We start from the raw sequence: 15384 nt of genomic DNA on the forward strand, positions 1-15384 counted from the left end.
CCTTTGAAGCCACTGGGAGTTCTGCATGGAGACAGGTTTCAGCATCCAGTTTTTCAAGAGATGCAGCTCAGTGAGCACTTCAGAGGATGAAGGGAAGCAGCAATGTAAGTGAATAAAGAGAGGGAGCTAACTCTTCTGTCACATTAGTATTTTAAAACATCATCTACACAACCATGAAAATTTAATCTAGAAGAGACAATGCTGTGGTACAAAAAGTTTATTTAGTCACAATTTTGTAAACATATGAGGTAAATTAATGTTTACATCAACTTGCTTCTTACAGAATTTAATATACAAGGCACTTCTCTGAAGACAGTACTGTTTGCTGGTTTTATTGTTACTACAAGTTCCTGATTGCCCAGAAAACTTGCTATGTTTTTTGTCAGATTCTGTTATGTAAAAGACAAACATCTGAAAGCAACAAGAAAGTTCTGAGTAAGCTTTTTTATGCTTTAGAACCCTTTAACTGTGAGAAACAGTGGCAATGCAAATAGCAATGTACTCTCCACCTTAAAATATGCTCACACATCTTGCATAACTCTTCAAGAACTGAAAACTCTAGAATTAGATTGGCATCTTACAGCAAACTTTAAATGCAAATCTACAATTTCTTTAATACATCAGTGGTTTTAGTTTATGCAAATAGTCTCACTGCCTTTAATGGTCTTATTTGCAAAAGTTAAAATAACTTGCATGAAATTGTATTTGCAGGCTCAGAATCCTATTTTTGCCTAGAAAGCAAAACATTTTATTTATTTTTTGTAAAATCTTCCACAGTGTAACAGTGCAGTGTTTATTCATAAGTACTTTGTTTGGAATTTTAAACCAGGCTGTAAATTTTCCTGGTAAAGGACATACGTCACGGCTAATTTTCGTCATTGAAGCTCTAAACACACAGGAAGGAATATGAACAACAGTGAACCTTAGTTTATTTGGCAATAATTAAATTCATGATGAAAAACATTTCTTCCATGGTGTGCTCCCTATATATCCAATGTCCATATTTTAATTATGCAGAGAAAGCTGATACTATGCATCAGTGATCAGGTTAAATTTAATGGTACTGCCTTATGTCTGAAGAGTTCCTGTGTTACAGTAAGACATTTCTCTCATGTTTAACACGTTGGCAGAGTCATTCTTTTACTTCTTATACAAATGTAAACTTAGAATGCAGTTTATTTCATCCAAATGTGCAATCTGAAATCAAAAACTGAATGTAAACTTCAGAAAATCAAAATTATAAGAGCACACTTTTCAGAAGAAGAATCAAACTAAAACATTTGGAATTAAAAAAAAAAAAACAAAAAAACAACCCTGTTCAAATCCATGGTGTTAGCATCTGAACAAAACAAAAAGACCTGGGGGCTCAACACTCTGCTCCTGCAGACTGCTGTTACGCACATGAACTCAGTGGAATACAACAGTTTGAAGCAGCTGAGGAGGTGGTCCCATGACTAACCAAAAAAGGACCTAAATAGTGATCTGATTTTTAAAGCTCACTTTTATTATTTTACTGATCCTACACTTATGTATTCATACCATAAAATAATCTTAAGAGCTGCAAAATGTCAGACATTTAATCAGCTCTAAGTGCCTTGCTGAGCAACATATATACTGCAAAAAGAGTAGTACATCATACACCTGGTAACTTGTTCAAAGAATTATCTTTTTTCAATTTTCTTTTCCGTAGTTTACCTCAGCACATTTTTTAACTTCAAGTAAGAGAGAGAACAAGTCTTCCCACAATTATTCTACTCAAAGAGCAAAAATTAGTAGGTTGTTTTTTTCAGTCTGCTTAATATCAGGCATGATTCTGTTCTGACTTCTGCTTTTGTGATAACTTACCTACTGGTTTTATATCTTAGCTGCGCAGTTGAGGTCTTTCAGAATTGTGGTTTGAACAGCCACACGACTGGGCTAAATCAGGATATCACCTCCTTCCAGTTCCCATGAAACTTTGTAATTAATTAACAGGAAAGAGTCAATGACTTAGAAATCAGCAGATAATTTTTGCCAATAGTCTCTATTCTGCAAGTTCATGTTTGTACATATTTTCTAGAACTGCAGAATTCTGTATGGAATTAGACACTTGACTCACAGGATGCTGAATTCAGTGATCGTTCATGAGTAAAGATTAAAGTCCTCAAAATCCGCCACACCAGCAAGATTTTTCTTTCAACAAATCTGAATCCAGATGTGATGCAGCAACTACAAGCAGTTGTAAGCACTAAGGAGGAGTTTGTGCCAAAACAGTTACCTGGGCTTAAATGAAGAAACAGTTACTGGACTCCAAATGAAACTGAGGCAATGAAGAGGCTTGACGCTGCATAGTTACGTGATGGAACTTAAGCTGATCTTAAAAGCGCAACCTGTGAGTTGTAGCTTTGCTTTCTCAGACCAGGACTGCCTGGATGCAGAGGCTGCTCTCTCAGACTTCTCTTAGGGGTTGCAATAGAGTTACATTTCTCCCCCCGAGCTTCACCTAACAGGAAAAACCATCTTTTAGAGCTTTCCAGTAGTTACTCTGGCTGAAAATACCATATATTCCACAAAAGCATCTGAATGTTCTGCAGGTCTAACCACACACATTAACTTGAAAAGGTCAGCCTAGGTCTCAGTTGACCCTAAGTTAAATATATCTCTCTTACTATTTTTTATATACAATATGGATGCAATCCTGCAGGACACACTCTGTGAGGGTAGGACTAAAGTAAGGGCTGCAAGATGCAGAGCCCCATCAAACATCATCAGTTTTGCTCTCAGGAAGTGACATAAAAAAGCACACATTCCAGGTGGTCTGGTTTATATAAATACACTCCAGAAAGACTTTGACTTCGTTCTTCAGAAGCATAGAACAAAGGAAAACGTAGCCCATAAACTCCAATGTACTAAAACACAGAGATGCATATATTGCATTATTTCAGCAATGTAGTTAGCTGGCATTTATCAAAACTTACAAAACTGCTACTATAGATGCTAGTAAATCTAAAAATTTTGAATCTTAATCTCTGCCTTTGTTTACATCTAGGCAACTTCATCAACTTTAGTCTATGTTTAGCATAGTTGCACAGATTCAATAGAAAGCAGAACTTGGCTTTCAGTTTTCTTGTAGAATGGGTTTTTATGGCTTATCATACAGAAAATCCATGAGAGCATGCCTGAAGCTGAATACTTAATAATAAATATCTTTATTGTACTACTACACATCAACTTTTAATGCAGTGGCTGCCGTTAAGATCCATGGCAGCAGAAGGACAACTCCTCACCTGGTTCAACACAAGCAGGACAAGGAAGTCATGAGACAACATGCCCAAAGGTTGTGGAACAGTGCTTCTGATCACGAGAAGCTCATTGTGACTACTCAGAAAGCAGCAAAAATGTTTAATTTTGAGTGGTGGGAATATATTTTGACTGTTGAATAAAATAAACACACTCAGGAAAACATTTAACAGCAGAAATAACTGGTAATGTTAACTACTTGCTACAGGTTGACCCTGCTTTGCCTGAGTAAGGACTGCACTGCCAGGCCAAACACTTTGAAGATGCAAAGAGTTATCCCAGTGTGTTTGATTGCTCTTTTCCAGTTACAATACATTCCATTTATAGCAGCAATAGGACTGACTCCAAACTTTAGTTCTTTTGGATTTTGCTTAGAACAGAAGCTGGGCTTAATTCTGTATTCCTTTTGTACTGAAACTCTCCTGAGCCTATTAAGGCACACAGAATTCTAACATCTTGTTTAGGAGGGAATAAAGGACAGAGCCTGTTGAAAGGAAAGATGCACCTTAGGAAAAAAAAAACCTAGTACTTTCCTTCACCCATTTTTAAGGGACACACACATTTTTCAAAAGCAGGATTCCAATGTCTTTTCTAAAGCCCAAAATCTAAATTTCTTCTGGCTCCCAAAACTTCATGTGAATGTTAGTCTTGCTTGAATAAGGCCTGCAAGATCCATTCCCAAATCTTGCTCCTTGTTAAATTAAATGGAATTCTGAAAGTGACTTTAGTCAAATCAGGATAGACCCCTCAGCCACCACATTGCCCAGATATTTTAGCCACTTTTTCTGCAATACAGTATTATCTAAGTCTGTTTTCACTGACGTAAAGACACTACAGATTGATGTTAAAGGGTACACAACAAGAAACAATATTGCTTTGGAAATGTCACCATTAGTAAGTTTTTTCCTCTTACATTTTCTTGTAAGATCAAAGATCAAACTAAAATTATTAAGTACACAGTCAAGTAACTGTAAACCTACAGATTATTCTCAAAATGTTCAAATACCTAAAAATAAGCACTCAAGTACACTTCTAAAAAGCATTTTTCCAACAAACTTATGCTGATATCTGATAGTCTAAAATGCAGAGCTGTACTTTATCCTAATTGTTTGTCCACGGGCAATGTATGGAGCCACAGTGTATTGAAATCATAATCCTTGCTTTCTGAAGAGAAATTGTTCTGTGTAATAATTTCCGAGGTGTGGTTTGAATTCCTGTCCTCCTGTAAGCAATTTTAGAAGTCAGCTAAAATTATAGTCAAACATGCTCAAACATATTTGCAGGCTGATAAACATGGTGTGGTCATGGTTGGCAAACACCGGATAGAAGGCCAAACTGAACACTTCCTAAGAGGTCAAGAGTAAAAAAAAAAATTATGGAAAGAAGAACCTCAAAAAATCTATTCCAGGGGTTCCCTAAACTTTGCCTGGCCAAGGACCGCATCGGTGACTTGCCATGAACACAAAGGCTTCATAGGGCATGTTATATATGGAAGAAACTGAGTTACCTTTAATATGGCAAGTTGGTCCGTAGACACAACAGGTGCCAGGAGGCAATATACCACCCTGATGTTTGCCATAGGGCTACGTAAGATTTCAGAGGAAGAAAGTAAGTCATTGCATCTGCTCATGTAGAGCTCCTGGGAAAGAGCTGAAGTGAAAGCAAGGGCAAGAGGGAGATAACAGGTGCACGGGCACCGGAGATATTACCATTTTTCTCAGATGAAAGCCTCAGGGCACACGACCAGCTACCATTGCCACCTGTTTTCTGTGCAGGCCTCCCCTACGGCTGCCCTTGAGGGATCTGCTGTGAACATGAAGGAAAGCGGGACTGGTCCCCTGGCCCACGGGCTGCGCTTCGGTCACCCCTGACCTATTAGAAAATGTTGATAATTTTCCCCACTACAACTCACAGAGTGCAAAAACAGCAAGCGTCTAAGTTTGAAGCCCAGGCCTCCTCACCCACGCCAGGCCTGGCCTCCCCAGGCAGCTCCCCTGCCCATTCCGCCTTCCAGCACCTGCTCCCCCGAGCAGGGGTGACCGCCTTACACGGCCAGGTCGTCTGACCGGGCTCTGCAGCTGCTCGACTTACTGGCCCTGCTCAGGCGCCGCGTGTCTACGAGCAGCGGTGGCTCGTGCATCTCCACCGTGGTGCAGGCCGCCGAGACGGGCCGTGCCCCCGACAGCTCCACCTCGCCCTCCACATCCCACTTGCTGCCGCTCACCCCGCTCAGGCTGGTGCTGCTGCCGCTGTTGGCTGCGGCAATGGGCAGCACGGCCGGGGGTGGGAGTAGCTGCTCCAGTGGCTCTTCCTGCTCGGGAAGGGGATGCCGGACGCTGCTGGGGGTAGAGGAGCCCGCTGAGCTGGAGGAAACCTTCCCCTGATGCTCAGCTGCCATGTTGACCCAGTTCTGCTCGGATGTCAGGGCACGGCTGCTGCTGTTGAAGTAGTTGATGACGGCTGGCGTGGGCGTGGGGATGGGGGTCGGAATGGTGACGGGAGTGGAGATGGGCGTGGGAGTCACAGCACGGTGCCTCTCCTCAGGAACTTGTGGAGCAGCAGGGTAGCTTGCCATGGACGTCGTGTTGGAGGGGGGCCGTGGTCTCGGAGCAGCTGTAGCATAGTATGATGCCATGGTCACTGGGGCCAGCAGCGGTGTGACAGCACGGGTGTCAGGCAAAACAGGGGCTGGCGTGGCAGTCGTGACCACCACAGGTGGTGCTGGTGGCGGCAGAGAAACAGGTTTGGACTCCCCTGTTACCATGACTGGTGTCATCGTTGCGACAGGCATCTCTAGGATGTACTGGCTCGTCATGCCCTGCTTAAGCTTCTTCCACCCCAAGTGATATATCTCAAGCATGTTCAGCAGCAGGGAGACTGAGGCCACCACCAACATGAAGATGATGAAGATTGTCTTCTCAGTGGGCCTTGAGATGAAGCAGTCCACAGTGTGTGGACAAGGTGAGCGGCTGCACTGGTAGACCGGCTTTAGCTCAAAGCCATATAGGAAGTACTGGCCCACAATGAAGCCCACCTCGAACAGTGTCTTGAATATGATATTGAAGACATAGGTACGGAGCAAGGCACCCCCCATACGGATTCTGCCACGTTCATCACGGATTGGGAGCTTCTCCTTCCCCCTTTTGACAATAGATTGATCTTTGACATTATTGCTGCCTCCTCCACCACCGCTGCCAGATGCTGCTGCTACTGGGTAGTTGCCATCTTTGCTGCTTCCCTTCTTTTTCAGCTCCTCTTTCTCTTTCCTCTTCTCCTCCATGCGTACAATGTGCAGGACATGGCCCAGGTAGATGAGGGTTGGAGTGGAGACAAAAATGATCTGCAGCACCCAGAAGCGGATGTGAGAAATGGGGAAGGCTTTGTCATAGCAAACATTTTCACAACCAGGTTGCTGAGTGTTGCATGTAAAGTCCGACTGCTCGTCTCCCCAGACCTCCTCAGCAGCAGCCCCCAGCACCAGGATCCTGAAGATAAACAGTACCGTCAGCCAAACCTTGCCAATAACCGTGGAGTGCTCCTGCGCGTTCTCTAACAGTCTCCCCAGAAAGCTCCAGTCACCCATTGTTTCAGATTTCTAACCTACAACAAGAACATCAGAGCAATTAGAACAACGTTAAAACACCTTGTAATTGCACAACGCTGGGGCAGAACAGATTGATCCTCGACAAATGACATTTCTTATCTTGCTTTTGCAGAATACTGCACACATACATTAAGAACTAGGTAACCCTGCGACCACGCAACCATGGGCTTTGGTGAGCACAGAAGGGAGATGCCTAAAATGCTCTCACAGAGCCCATACAGGCCTATACACAACTGGCAAGAAGGATTTGTAAGTTAGATTTTCTACAGAATTTAAATATTTTTAAAAGCATTCATTCTGTTTCCTTTGTCTGAGACGGCTCTACCTGCTCCTGCTTTTATTTAGAAAAGAACAGGTAGAAACCAGATTAATTAAACACAATAATGCTACTCTTAATGCAACTGCACTGGTATCCAGAGTGTGATGCAAAGTTTGCCTAACTCTAATAATTATATTGTTATATACTCCAGCAATCTGAAAGTTAGTAATAGGTCTATGCTATTTTCAAACTTACAAACACAGAAAAATAATTACTCAAAACCTATGGAATTTACAGTTGAATTTTGGAACTTGTACAACTCAACAAGCATGCTCTCAAAGCCTAATCATATTTGAATTTTTTTATTTATTAAAAAAAACCCAACATTTTAATAACTTTAAATATTGGGAAGAATGAGAAATTCAGCAAGGAATGGTGAAAAGGTTTCTGTGCTATTTGCCCTACTGTCCTGGCATTTGATGTTACTGAACCATACCTACTGCAACATCATTAAAACAAAACAAAACAAAGCAAAACAAAACAACAAACTCAAGGTCACTTCAGCAACTATAATAAAGAGATTTTCTTGGAAAAAAACAGATTCACATCCTATGACCTTATTTCTGTGACAAATAACTGGCATATATTCTCAGCAGTTTCCACCAATTCATGCATGATGGGCCTCCCAAGTCCAATTCTAGGCAGAGACACAATTGCTGATTTGGAAAGGCATAAAGTGCGAGATTTTTTTTTAATATCAGATTCCTCACAAGCTTCCTCCAATTGAGAAACAAGAGAAATCTCCTGGTATCACTTCTCTTATCCTTGGCCTGTTCCTAACTGGATTGTATGTAATACTGGATTATATATAAGTACAATTCATTCCCCTAATAAACTCACTCCTATATTTTATATGTCAACCTTCAACTAAAAACAAAATTTAAAAATTTGCTTTCAGCTAACTTCAATACTTTCAGAAATACTTGTATCATAATTGTAATTCAGATTTAACAATTTGCATACCAAAAAAAACCCCCAACTATCAGAAAGTAATTATCTTCTTTAAAATCTGTTTAAAAATCTTAGAATATTTTTAATATATAACTTGATTACATCTTACTATGCTTATATTTCTTATCCAAACACCTGGGTGTGTTACAATTCCTGAGGGAAAAAAGGTGTTCACCACTACAGCTAGGAATTTACTATTGAAGAAGTGTACTATTCTCATCATTATATGAATGTAATTTCCATCAATTATGTCCCTGGTTTTCCAAAATAAGTATTTCCAAGTCTATCCTGAACTTCTTTCAGGCTTTTAGTTAGGCAATGAAAGAAGTGAAATTAATTTTTTTATAACTTGATTTTACTGTGAGGCAACAAAATAGTTATAACTGCAGAGCAGTATGCTTCCACACAAAAAGCAACAACACACCCATTAGTATTTTACAGTTCTATAGATCCTGGTATACTAACTCATTTTTCATCACACAGAATTAATTTAATACAAACTCCCCCTAAAAATACATATTTGATACTCTTCAAAAATGTATTCTCTTTAAGTGAATTCTTTTTCCAATATAACAGGATAAACCAGAAACGATACTACCTACAAAACACTGATTTTGTGTATGTATGTTCCCTGTCCTGAAACATTTTTTTGAAAATACATTCAGATTCTTTTTGAAGAACGTATTTTTTTCTCCTCTTAAACAGTAGCCCAAAGCTGAATAAATTTTGTTATAGTATTTTTATAGTCTTAATTTAAAATGTTTATATTACTTTAAAATTTAACCATCCATCTTAATGTTACAAGGTTTAAAATATTTTGGATGGTTAAGTAATTTTAATCTTGACAAATAATAATTTTTACAGCAGTAACTAATTTTTTTTTTTTTTAATCAAAGTCATTTGAAGATATACCCAGTTTAGTTCCAGCTTTGAACAGAACTAAACTGTTGTTCGGGCATGTTCTCATTATGAGTGGGAAAATGTAGAAAAAGAAAAATAAATAATGTTATATGTGATGGATTAAAGAAGCTTAGCATAAATCCAAGTTCAATATTTCCTTTCTCTGCTACACTTTACATTATTCTGTGCCTCTCAGTTCAGTCCTCTCTGCCTCACTCTTTATTTTCCATCCAGATAAAACAAAATAGGCAGCTCAGGTACTGAGCAGGCAATGATGTCTACAATAAAAACAGGACATTTTATGCTTTTCTGAGGATTTATCTAGTGGTTAACAGAAGAACATTAAACATTTTTAGAACCTAAATATGACAAATAATAAATCCATCTAACTTAATCATTCTCCAATCACTAATACTACTCAAGATTTTTTTTCTTTTTACTACAGGTCAGCAACGCCCAGGCTGAGTTCATTCAGGACACCAAAGACATGACACAATGCACTTCTCAGAGGATACACATAAAAAAGCTATTTTAGTGCTTACATTAGCTAAAATATTTATTTCTGTGTATCAGAGTGCAAATTCATTCTGCACACCACAGCATCTCAACTGCACAGAGGTGAAAAAACTCAGTGTACATCCATGAATTGCAGCAACTGTCGCCTTCACCACAAATGTGTCTTGTCCATAGTACATAAATACTGGAAGGATGTTTTTTCCAAATGTTACAAATCTCCAAAGTTACACATCTCCACTGGCTGGAGAGTTCCCAGAAATCCACGTCCTGTGTCTTTTTTCACTGTCAATACATTCTTCAGTAAGCAATTCTTAAGGCCAATGTAACACATCCAAAAATCACACCAACAACTGCAAAGGGGTGCCTTGATACAAATCATTATTAAATCACATTAAATGAAAACAGAAAGTTCACAAAGCTCAGAGAATATTTGATTTTTCCCTTGTGAGTTCAAGAATACCTATGACTAAATTTAAACGGCCACAACTCAGTATTTAAGCTGAGAATATCCCAAGCTTGCTTTTGCAGTACTATATAAAATTCAACTGTATAGTATTACTTTCAGTGCTACAGAGACAGGCAACTCTTAAGACCTAATCTTCAATATGGATTGTGAAAGGAGACATTTTTTCTTTTTGTGCTTGGAAAAAAATGCAGATTAAGAAATGAAACATCTTTATCTGCATTTCATTACGTCCATGAATACCCACAAGGGAATGACAAGAATCTCTCTCAGAAAACAATCTAATTCAACAGTATGAAAAGCAAGGACTTCATGAACCTTTGTATCATTTAATAAGAACTGGGAGTCTTGTATTATTTGGTGTATTTTGTTGTATTGTATTTCTTGTATTAGAAAATCATTCCTTTGAGACCACACTGAAAATGGACATTCATAAAATTTTGCATGGCACTTAAGAATCAATGTTGTGTTATTAATTACTAGTTTAGTACATGCACAAACACACTTTGCACGTAGCAAAGAGAACAAGCAAGTGAGAATAAATTTTAGAAGCTGCAATGTCATATCTATCTATCTGCAGGAGAAGAATAATTATAATGTGACATCGACAAACTTTCCAGTTATTTTTATTTCTGATGATGTCACTGAAGAGGTTCATAACTTTGTGCACTAGGTGTGCAAAATCTGACATTTTATTATTTATAAATTTACTCAAACATGTACACGTTTATGTATTTGCATACACATATGAACACAAATAAGTATACAGCTATACTACATACATTACCAGATTATGACACTTGATGCATTTATGATTTCATTACATTGGTACATCCAAAAAATGTCCCATAATAAATATTTAGAAACTTAACAGATATCCTTGCCTGAATATAATTTCTTAAATTCAGCCCACATTTCCTTTAATTTCTCATGACAGTCTAAAAACTTGGGATTTAGATTTTTTCTTTAAAATTATATCTATTTTATAAAGCAGTATGACAAAAAAAACCCCTCGAAACTGTTAAAGCAACTTGCAATATTTACTTTGTTTTTACACCAAACAATCAGAAATCTCCACCACTACCAGGTTCTTAACTCTGCTAACTTAAATGAGACAAAAGCAGTCATCCTGCAGAAAGTCTGCAGCATGACCATGCAATTCCAGACAAACAGGCATATGTGCAGGCACAGTATGAGCTACTATAATTTCCAGCGAAACTTAATGGCATTTGGCCATGTAAATGTATATGAAACACAATGGTGAGTGTTTCATAAATCACAATAGAGGTTTCACAGTTCATTTTATAAACTTGTTTAAACAAGGATTTGAAAAATACCTTTCTTCATGCTCCCAGTGTCATACTTTCAGACATATCTACCACCACTCTGATTGTATTTTAAACACTTGGTAAAAATTAATTCCTTAACTGATCTTGTTATTACCTTGAACTTACTTTACTGCTATGGAGTCTCCTCTTTAAAGCCCAGGCAAAACTTCTTTAGACTTCTTGACTCCACTTGACCTCTGAGTGAAAGTTTGGCCTGAGTAAAGGAAAAGCGCGAGGAGTGCAGGGCTGAGACCAGGAGGAGAGCTGCACCCCACCTGTTAAACTCCCCTCTTCCCTGCTGGAGCCCCTGCCCTGGTTCATTCACTGCAGGAGGAAAACAGGAACAAAAAGCAACCGCTTTTCTCCCCCAGAATATTCAAATGCCATCTTAGAGCTCTACGTGGGAAGGAAAAGACAGTGACTTACCAGTAAAGCTGAAAGGTGTGAAGGGTGTGGAGCTACCGGGGGACTGCGGAACAGCCGTGGAGCATGAGGGCAACAGTCCTACATCCCGAGTGAGTGAAGCATGAATGAGACAGAGCTGTCAGGTGCCCACATGCCATCAGCCACACAGATCTAAAAACTGCACCGTGAGGAGCGTCCCGCCCCCCACCCCAGATATACAAAGGAAAGATGAGCCGTTCTGGAATTCAAAGACTCAAGACCCTTTTTTCACTGCGGAGAAGCAGGGACTCCAACATTTGAGTATCTGTCTGAGAGGACTTCAGGCAAGTTAAAGTAACTGCAAGGGAGACCCTCTTCAAACTCCCCAAAGTACACTTTTTTACTATAGAAACAATTTAAATTTTTTCTAGTTTAATTCTAAAATGTTCCAGTAGGATTCTCTCATTAACCTTTAAATAAAGGAGGTAAATACCTCTAGTATCTCTGACTACTCAGTTCAATTTATTCTTCATATCTATGTCAGTATTTTAAAGACCTAACACGCTAAGGATTTCTAATAACATGCCAGGCTTATATGATTTCTTCAGTGAGTCAGCAGTGAGCCCAAAAATTTTTCGCCTACAGGAGAAAAAAAGACAAAATGAAACAACTTTTTTGCTTATAACACTGGCAAATTTTTACTTCATCAAGCTTCATACCTTCCCAAGAATATTTATTCATCTCCATACTTTGCATCACTTGTGAGTCCTAAGTGAAAAAGTGAGTAACTGGCATGTTTTGGTAACTCTCGGACCAAAGATGTGAACAGTGAGGTCAACGCAGGGAGGCCACCCGGCCGTTTTCCCCACTATCAGTAGAAAGTGTTCTTTCTACTGAAAGTTGATCAGTGTCAGTGGAACCCTGGAACCATCTCGGGTTATGCTTGAGAATTCCATCATTCTGTGCAGCACCACTTACAACACTGAAAGAAATTACTCTGCTTAATATTTAAGACTTAACTTTACTCCAAGTGAAAACTGGCTTGAAATGCAATTCACAGGCTAGTGGCAACTTTTAAGGAAGATATTACACGTGCCTACATAACCATCCTGGATATTAACATTTGTTATTTTGTCCTCCACTGCATCTTCTGAGGTACGTGGTGAGGTCTGGACACTTCTCCCTGCCACACCAGGGCTCAGTTACCGTCCCATCTGCGAGCGCCGCTGCCAGCAGACGGTTCCCTCGGCGCGGCAGGAGCAGAGGGACACTCGCGCCAGGGTCCCTCAGGAAGGTGTTCACAGTAGTAGGGCCCCCGCCACGACTCCTCCTCAGTAGGACGAGCAGGCTCGGCCCCGCCCTGCCCTTCCCTGGCGCCCATCCCACGGCCGGGGGACACGGCGAGCGGGCAGAGGCCCCGGGCAGGCTCCCGCCCCCGGCGTGCCCGCGGCCGCGTCCCCTGTGCCGGCGGCGCGTCCGTGCCCGGAGGCGAGCGGGGCAGCCCGGGGCCGCTCTACTTACGCTCGGCGGGAGGAAGGCTTTTGAAAGCAGCAAGGGCGCGACTCCTTCGGAAGAGTCCGGGCGGAGATGGCGCATAGGCCGTTTAGGCGGGGGGAAGAGGCGCCCCCAAACTCGGCTGGGCTGTGGCAGAAGCGGCGGGGGGCGCCGGGAGCCCGTGCCCAGCGCCCTGCCTGCTGCTGCCCGCGCTCCCCGCCCGCCGCCGGCACCTCTGGCCGCAGCCCCCGGGCACCCGGCCCTCCCTCTGCCCTCCCCTCCCCGCCTCCCGCCGCGGCTTCACACGGGACGGGCCGGCAGCCCCCCTCCTCACCCGGGAGGCTCCGAGCGGATTGTCTCCCTGGATTTTAAAATGTTTGTCACTGTGCAGATGACCCATCCCACCTCCGCGGGATTTCCTGGGGAATTAAAGAGTTTATTTCCCGCTGGGGATAGAAGCGTGAGAAACCGCGCCCCGCCCCGCCGGGCTCCGGCGGAGGCAGCGCCGCGGGAGCCGCTGCCCGCTCGGCGCCGCCGCCCGCGGGACGCGCCGCGCCCCGGCACCGCGCTCGGAGGGCGCCTCGCCCCGGCCGCCCAATGCACCGCCCTCCGTCAGGTGTCAGAGATACCTGAGCAAAAGGGGAAAAAAAAAACCAAAACCAACCGAACCGCTTCTTCACCAAAACGAGGGGTTTTTCTCTCTGAGAGCAGACAAACTTTGCAGGTGGTGCCTGTGTGTCCTGCATGAAAAACCCCCCAAAGGACTGCCAACCCCTTTTTTCTTTCTCTCAGACCCCTCTTCAGTCAGGATTAGCTATCAAGCTGTTGTGCACAGAACTTTTGGAAAAAGAAAAAACCAAAAACCCCCAAAACCAGAGATCAGTTGTCACTTTTCTGAAAGTTATTATTTAAAAGTAGCTCTTGAAATTTTCAGCGTAAGTACTCAAAAATATTACTATTGCCTATATTTTTGTTAGGCTTTTGTGTGTTCTGTAGTGTTGCCCCAGGGAAAGAAAACAGCCACACAGCCTGGACAGCATGTAATCCAGAGTGGGAGGTGGTTCTGCTCAAAGCAGGTCGAGGGAGGTGATTTCTCCCCTGCGGTTCCACTCTCATCACACCCCACCTGGAGTGCTGCACCCAACTCAAGGGGCCCCCACCATAAGAAGGATGTGGATCTGTTGGAGTGAGTCCAGAGGAGGGCCATGAAGATGGTCAGGGCGCTGGAGCACCTCTGCTATAAAGACAGGCTGAGAGAGTTGGGGCTGTTCAGCCTGGAGAAAGGGGTCTAAGGAGACGGTACAGCAGGCTTCCAGTTCCTAAATGGGCCTACAAGAAAGCCAGAGAGGAACTTGATACAAGGGAATGTAGTGACTGGACAAGGGGGAAACTGAAAAGGGGTAGGTTTAGATTAGATTTTAGGAAGAAAGTCTTCAGTGCGAGGGTGGTGAGTCAATGGGAACAGGTTGCACAGATAAGTTGTAGATGCCCCATCCCCAGAAGTGTTCAAGGCCAGGCTGGATGGGGCCACAAGCAACATGGTCTAGTAGAAGGTGTCCCTGCCCTTGGCCGGGGGACTTGGAACTAGGTGATCTTTAAGGTTCCTTCCAACCCAAACCATCCTATGGTTCTACGAAAGAATGACTTAAAGTGACATGATGACTCAACAACTCTTTAGCAGTAACCTACAAGTTTCTCTTGATTCTCTACAAAGAAGAGTAAACAGAACCACACCAGTCATTCCCAAGGCTTTACTTAGTAAAAAAAAAAAAAAAAATCCAGTAAAAATTTTGACACACTCTGAGGAGCTGTGTGCAAGAGAGAACTGTTTAGAATCTGAATCCAACCATGCCCATGTTCTTGTATTCTTGCGCTGCTTGGTTAGTCCCTATAAATATTTCAGCTGAAAGCACTAGAGAGGAAGATCTCTACTGACCCTAAGCACTAGAGGTGGCACAAGGACAAATGAATGTTGAGAGATGGGTGATATATCTGAAACACAGTGCTGCCATGACTGTATGTCACAGGGTTGATCCTGAAGTGTTGGGGCATGAGAGGCTGTGTTAGGGTACAGGATGAAATCCCAGCAGCTGCAGTAATTCCTAACATTAAAACTTTCATCATGCAGTGAAGTCTCTCAGCTCAT

General features: G+C 41.9%; 1 protein-coding gene across 10 annotated transcripts; it reads right to left on the reverse strand.

The window, feature by feature from the left end:
* Positions 1-212: 212 nt before the first annotated feature.
* Positions 213-13401, reverse strand: GJA3 (gap junction protein alpha 3). 10 transcript variants are annotated; one of them, XM_038150525.1, is made up of 5 exons: positions 13266-13401; positions 11787-11864; positions 11476-11574; positions 5371-6879; positions 213-2482 (listed from the first exon to the last, which is right to left on the reverse strand). In XM_038150525.1, exons 4-5 carry the CDS (start codon positions 6860-6862, stop codon positions 2346-2348), a joined length of 1629 nt encoding a protein of 542 aa, XP_038006453.1. In that variant the 5' UTR covers positions 6863-6879; positions 11476-11574; positions 11787-11864; positions 13266-13401; the 3' UTR covers positions 213-2345. The 10 variants fall into 10 exon arrangements, with proteins under 10 accessions (XP_038006453.1, XP_038006416.1, XP_038006434.1 ...); XM_038150488.1 differs by having other exon boundaries at positions 11476-11684; XM_038150506.1 differs by lacking the exon at positions 13266-13401 and having other exon boundaries at positions 11487-11574; positions 11787-12865.
* Between the last annotated feature and the right edge of the window lie 1983 nt (positions 13402-15384).

The sequence above is a fragment of the Motacilla alba genome, chromosome 1 (assembly GCF_015832195.1).
Source record: "Motacilla alba alba isolate MOTALB_02 chromosome 1, Motacilla_alba_V1.0_pri, whole genome shotgun sequence".
Taxonomy (NCBI): Eukaryota; Metazoa; Chordata; class Aves; order Passeriformes; family Motacillidae; genus Motacilla; species Motacilla alba.